At 36.5% G+C, this 7,122-nt stretch overlaps 1 protein-coding gene across 1 annotated transcript; it reads left to right on the top strand.

Moving 5' to 3' along the window:
* Positions 1-3,341: 3,341 nt before the first annotated feature.
* Positions 3,342-6,651, top strand: LOC108828508 (N6-adenosine-methyltransferase MT-A70-like). Its single transcript, XM_018602227.2, has 7 exons — positions 3,342-4,517; positions 5,050-5,148; positions 5,230-5,313; positions 5,403-5,734; positions 5,813-6,029; positions 6,117-6,196; positions 6,292-6,651. Exons 1-7 carry the CDS (start codon positions 3,357-3,359, stop codon positions 6,461-6,463), a joined length of 2,145 nt encoding a protein of 714 aa, XP_018457729.2. The 5' UTR covers positions 3,342-3,356; the 3' UTR covers positions 6,464-6,651.
* The last annotated feature ends 471 nt before the right edge of the window (positions 6,652-7,122 follow it).

The raw sequence follows: 7,122 nt of genomic DNA, 5'->3' as shown, positions 1-7,122 counted from the left end.
GATCGGGTCCGCCTAGTTTTTTGGATAACATGCAGACATTTTAACTAGAGAATGAGGTGAACAATGTGAAATAAGAAACGAGGACAAATAGTTTATAATATTGATGACTTTTTTTTTTTTTTGTAAACTAATATTGATGACTTTGTAACATTTTTAAGAATTGGCATAAAGGAACAAGTATAAGAGTAGTAAGAAAATGAGTCAAATGCAAAGCCCTTGCTTATGGAAATGAAAAAGGCAGTGGCCTCAAGCCTCCCATTTTCATCAAAAAGGCAGTGTCCTCAAGCTGTGCTTATATGTGTTCCATTATTTATATAAATACTGTCCTCTTTGAAATTATGTTAATACTGTCATCATTACTAATTCATTTTATAAATTCATTTTATATTTTAAATTATTTCACTTTATAGATATAGTAGGAAATACAAATTATAATAAATTTATATGTATATTTAATTAATTCTAGTGGAACAATGATATATAAAAAATTATTGTAATAATATCTTCTTCAATAACAAAGAAAATTGCAATATAACTTTTTTAGAAAATATGTACTGCATTTATAATTTTCAATCACTTTATTTTTATAGTAAAAGTTTTGGTTTTCAAAAAATGTCTTAGGCCCTAAGAACATCCTTAACGCAGGAAGCTAAAAAAGAGGTGCTTAAGTTTTTATTTTTTTTAAATATTTTTTTTCTGTGTGATATAAAATAAAAAAAAAAAATTTGGAAAGGACCAATTGCGGGCCACCACGCGTCGATGGGCCCGCGGAAACACCAAACAACGCTGCTTATACAAGCAACAAATCATGTGTGGTTTGTGTTTTCTATGGGACCCACTCATTTATTTAATATTTTTGTTCCAAGCGTTCTCTCTAAACAACTGCCGTTATTGATGCTCTAAGGAAGCATTGGTGGGACTTGCACAAGTCCTTTACTTAGGCAAGTCCCTTAAGTTTTTTTTGTTCGGGATAAATACAAAGGACATCCCTTATATAAGGGATTTTCTCCCATTTCTTCTCTCGGACATCTCTTAAACTTAAGCTAATTATAATTTATAGCATCTCCAAAAGACACTCTATAACTTCAAATATAAAGTTTTTTATTCTTTAAAAAAACTTCAAAACTTTTTTTTTGAATTTAAAAAAACTTCAAAACGGAACACCTACAGATCACACTTTTCATCAAGTAAGACTTGGGATCAAATCAGAGAGAAGAAGGATAAGGTAGCTTGGAGCAAGAGTGTATGGTTTTCGCAGGAAGTCCCTAGATATGCATTTATTGTATGGCTGGCTATAAAGGATCGTCTATCGACTGGAGTACGTATGAGGGCTTGGGGTATCCAGCAAGGCTGTGTGTTGTGTGGGGAAAGGGATGAGACAAGTGATCATATCTTTTTTGCCTGTCCCTTTACCTTCACTGTTTGGAGCAGACTTGCAGGACGATTGTGTGGATCTCAGATTAACCCGGATTGGGGAATCACTCTACACTTTATCACAACAAACGACCTCAGCAGTATGGACAAGATTCTTCTCAAAATGGTGTTTCAGACATGCATTTACTACATGTGGAAAGAGAGGAATGACCGGCGGCATCAAAAAACTTATCACACAGTTGAGCGAGCTATCAGGATTATTGACAAGGCCATCCGGAATCGTATTACATCTCTGAGATACAGGCCGGACCATAAACTAGCAGGTCTGATGCAAAGATGGTTCGAGGTTTTTGACTACACATAGGTCTTTTGCGTTTACCTGTATATAGCTCATAGCTTATAGTTTCAGTTACTATCCCCTCTTGTAAATGATTATTCTTTTGCCATGATCAATAAATTTCACATTTCAACAAAAAAAAAAAAAAACTTCAAAACTTTTTTTTGAAAAAAAAACTTCAAAACTTCAAATTTAAAGTTTCACTACTCAAAATTTTTAATTTGAAGTTTCAACTTTTTATTTGTATTTTGGTCCTACATTACACATTCTATTTATTATTCTTAAATATTTCTCATTTCTCATTTTAATCTTTAAAAAATTATATATCTCATAAATCTCAGATTAATTTCTATAAAATTAAGTTTTATACATAAAATTAAATAAAATTATTAAAACAAGCTTATATTATTTTAAAAGTAAAATTAAAAAATAATAATATTACAAAACCAACTTAATATAAAACCTTTTAAAAAAGTACATAAAGACATAATTATTATAGAAATTTAAATATTATTACAACACTAATAATCAATTTTTACCTCGTAATCTACAAATTAAAAATAATGAGAGTCTTACTTCGAAATGCACTAGTTAATCACATATGGGAGCACTACGGAAATAATTTTGTGGAATAATTTGGTATTTTTCTTGTAGTTTAATATTTAATTATGTATTTTTATTCCTAGTTTTATATTTTAATGTAAGTTTTTATTAATTAATATTTCTTTAGTAATTTTATATATGTGTTAGTTATTTATAAAAAGTTATGAATTTAAATTAGTTGTGACAAATATAAAAAATATAGTGTAAATACAAATAATTTTGAAGTTGTACTTTTGGAAAAAAACACTTTAAAACTTCAAATATAGAGTTTGAAATTTTTTAAAACAGATAGTGCTTTTGGAGATGCGCTTACTGATTAGAAGTCTAACCCACAAAGTTTATGTAATTGTTTTCATTTTCCTACAGCATGAAAAAATTGATTGCAATTCTCTTTCAGAATTAGATATACTATAAAAAGTCTTTTTAACCACTAACAATGAAACATCAGGATCCTGACACTGCTGTTGCAATCCTAAGTATGTATCAATAGTTTACAAGATTAATTTTGAGGATGACGATTTTCCTTCAAATGAAGCAGCACGCTTGAATCTTCTTCTCCACATGTTCGTTGGTGCATCGTGACATCTTTCGAGCTAGATCGCTTTATCATCAAACATATATTACTAAAGATTTCTGTTCATAGACGCATTTGAAAATCTCAAATTTTCATTCAAAAAAAAAAGAAAATCTCAAATTATGCAACATTACCAAAATATTGTATGAACAATCATTCAAATGCTTTCTTCAACAAATTAGAAGGATCCACCCAAAAGTGTGTTAGTTAATAGATGACAGTATATAGATACACCAACGAAAACGATGAAGAAACTAGAATCATAAGTTCACCTTCAGATTTTTCAAGAATCCTCTCACAAAAAAAATTTAGAACCAATATCCCAATAACAAACATGGAAATATAGTAAAAAAGATATCAAAATGGGTCACGACGATGATTGACGCCAGTGAAACTTTTAAAGATTGGTAGGTCTAGACTAGAGAGCTGGTTATAATAAAAACGATTGTGTTGGTTCACATCTGACCAATGTTTGACCTAGAAAAGGATCCATATGCATTACGACACCGTTTGGTCCTTAACCTCTTAAGGCTTCACACTGCTCCAAAGATAGCTGTTTCCGAAGCTCTTTGTCAGTTAATCGGAAGAGCAATGGAAAGTGAAGCGGATGAGGCGACAATGACGGCGGTGAAAGAGATGAGAGGTAGATTGGAGAACCGAATCCGAACCCAGCACGAGGCACACTTGGATCTCCTCTCATCTCTCCAATCCCTAGTCCCCGACATAGTCCCATCCCTCGATCTCTCTCTCCGACTCATCTCTTCCTTCACGAACCGACCTTTCCTCGCAACACCTCCTTTACCCGAACCCAAGAACCACCACCCAATCCTCCTCAAATCAGACACCCAACCACAACAACAACAACAACAAGGCTACGACTCCTCCTCCTCGAAACCACCGATGCTTACCGATTCATCAACCGCCGAAGCAGACGGATCGAGCGGGAGTCCCATGGCTCTCGTGAGAGCAATGGTGGCCGAGTGTCTGCTCCAGCGAGTACCTTGGTCGGCGACGGACTCGTCGAGCGTGGGGAGAAAGCTGGAGAACGACCAGAACGCGAGACAGGCGGAGAGAGCAGCGCTGCGTGAGCTGGGCGGAGAGTGTGGGGCCATCCAAGCCGTGGAGACTGCTCTTAAGTCGATAGCCGAAGAGAACGGTTCTGTCGAGTTGGAGGAGTTCGAGGTTAACGGGACGGCTCGGATCATGGTGTTGGCTATTGATCGGACCAGGTTGCTCAAAGAGCTTCCCGAGAGTTTTAACGAATCGGGTCGGGTCGTTGAAGCCACTAATAATAATAATAATAACAACTCCACAGGGGGGAGCTTTGGGGTTTCCGGGTCGGGTAATTTCGTTAGACCCGAGATGTGGCCGATGATGAATGCAGGGATGATGGGGATGCATCATCATCATCATCAGATGGGGATGATGGGTAGGCCACCACCGTTTCCTTTGCCGTTGCCTTTGCCGGTTAATCACAAGGTTGGTAGGAGTGAGGATGATGATTTGAAAGACGTTGAGGCTCTTTTGAGTAAGAAGTCTTTTAAGGAGAAGCAACAGTCCAGGGCTGGTGAGGAGTTGCTTGATCTCATTCACCGTCCCACCGCCAAAGAAGCCGCTACTGCTGCTAAGGTATAACGCTCTTTTAGGTTGTTAAAAGTTGTGATTTTTTTTACATAGAATGTGAATGCGAGTCTAGAAGCTTTCCACAGGGATTGAGTATGAACATAGTATTGTTCATCACTGATTTGATAAGCTATATATGTTGACAGCATTGTGTTGGAATTACTATAAGGTGAAAAGATATAGCTGAGATGCTTGTTTCTTCTGTTATGGATTATGTTCAGTGTGGCTCAGAGGTTTTGGTTGCAAGGAGCTTTCTATTGAAAATTATTATCTTATTAGATCTACATGCTTTATGTTTTTCCAACTGTTCATCTTCGTAGCATCTACACACTGTAGTTTTGCATACAGTACCTGTGTGTTTTGTCTCTCAGTGTGTTTTTAATATCCGGTTTCTACTTTCTGGTTTCAGTCTTGATGTAGGGAAAGCAAAGATCTCTCTTTTGAATGTTACGTTTTCTTAGTTTTTATCAGATATTTCGATTAAAAAAAAAAGACTTGGTTCTTGTGAATGACTTATGTATTGTTATGTTCTTTACAGTTTAAAAGCAAAGGAGGATCACAGGTTAAGTATTACTGTAGGTATTTAACTAAAGAGGATTGCCGTCTTCAGTGTGGTGCCCACTTTGCCTGCAGCAAGGTTTGAACAAACTCAACTTGCACATTTTACTATGTGACCGATATATGTTTACTTCTTATGACATGTAATATTTGCTTCCAGAGACATTTTCGTCGACTAATCGCTTCACATACCGACGTCAGCCTAGGAGATTGTTCCTTTCTCGATACTTGTCGTCACATGAAGGTAACTCTTTAACCACGTTATCTGATATAGTAACTTTCTCATGTAGATAAACGGTAACTGAGCAATGGTTTATTTCTGGATTTGGACAGACTTGCAAATACGTGCATTACGAGCTTGACATGGCTGACGCTATGATGGCTGGTCCAGATAAGGCACTGAAGCCTCTACGTGCTGACTACTGTTCGGAAGCTGAGCTTGGTGAGGCACAATGGATTAACTGCGACATCCGTAACTTTAGAATGGACATTTTGGGAACTTTTGGAGTTGTTATGGCGGACCCACCGTGGGACATTCACATGGAACTTCCATATGGAACGATGGCTGATGACGAGATGCGTTCACTCAATGTTCCCTCGTTGCAGACTGACGGTTTGATCTTCCTCTGGGTCACCGGTCGTGCAATGGAGCTAGGCCGCGAATGGTACTTTGAAAATTCTCAGTATATGATTTCTCATTTAGTTGAAGTTTCATTATGTTTTGTTTTTTTTTTTGGTTAAAGTTTGGAGCATTGGGGATACAAGCGAGTGGAAGAGATCATATGGGTGAAGACGAATCAGCTTCAACGTATTATACGAACGGGGAGAACAGGTCACTGGCTCAACCATAGCAAAGAGCATTGTCTGGTTGGAATCAAAGGAAACCCAGAAGTCAACAGAAACATCGACACAGATGTGATTGTTGCAGAGGTTAGAGAGACAAGCCGGAAGCCAGACGAGGTTTGTCCATGTTACTTTGTTGTATATGATTCTTGGAGTCTTCTTGTGAAAAAAAAAAATGGTTCAACGAGTTTGTTACCTTACCAGATGTATGCAATGTTAGAGAGGATCATGCCAAGAGCAAGAAAGTTAGAGTTATTTGCCCGTATGCACAATGCTCATGCCGGGTAATGTTTATTACTACTTATTATTGTCATGTGATTTGTAGACAAGGCTGGTTTGCTGATGTTGTGGTGGTTGTGAATCTTTTTTGGGTCTGTAGATGGCTGTCACTAGGGAACCAGCTAAGTGGAGTCCGGTTAATTAACGAAGGGCTTCGAGCTCGATTTAAGGCATCATACCCTGACGTAGATGTGCAACCACCATCACCACCAAGAGCTTCAACAATGGAGACAGACAATGAACCAATGACGGTTGACTCAATCACAGCTTAGTTGAATTGAAAGAGAAAACTAGAGCCAATAATCTCAGCCTTTTTGTATCTAGACCGTCGAGATTGCAGTCTTTGATGAGCTAACGACCGTGATCATGTTGATTTTTCAAAGAGTAACATTTTGTGGCATATTTGTAATAATCTGAATCTTTATGGAAATGCAAGGAAAATGCTTTTTTGAAGCCTTAAGATCAGCTCCAACCCCACTCCATAATTTACTCCAAATTGAAAAACAAAATTGAAAATGGTGTGGAAAATGGAGTGATGACCAAAAATAAAAGCATTATTCTATTTATGGAGTAATGTTTTTATTTTTTGGTCATCACTTCATTTTCTACTCAATTTGGAGTAAATTATGGGGTTGGAGTTGGAGATGCCCTAACAAAAGTAAAACAACACTAACTATTAACTAACATTGTAACAGTGATAATAACATTTTTCAACTAAGAGCCCATGTAATTAAGAAAGAATTACATTCTATAGCAGTTTCTGAGTTTATTTTACATCATAAGACAATTTGTACTATTAGGGTAGTTTTTCTTAACGAGATCCATTTTCTAGTTATAATCTAACCAAATAAAGTTGTAACTAATTGATATCTGATTTCTACGGAATTTAATCACAACTTTTCTAGCAGACAAAATAAAATGGGTCCCACAT

Source organism: Raphanus sativus, chromosome 9 (genome assembly GCF_000801105.2).
Source record: "Raphanus sativus cultivar WK10039 chromosome 9, ASM80110v3, whole genome shotgun sequence".
Lineage (NCBI taxonomy): Eukaryota > Viridiplantae > Streptophyta > Magnoliopsida > Brassicales > Brassicaceae > Raphanus > Raphanus sativus.
This window is presented reverse-complemented; position numbering and strand designations above follow the sequence as displayed.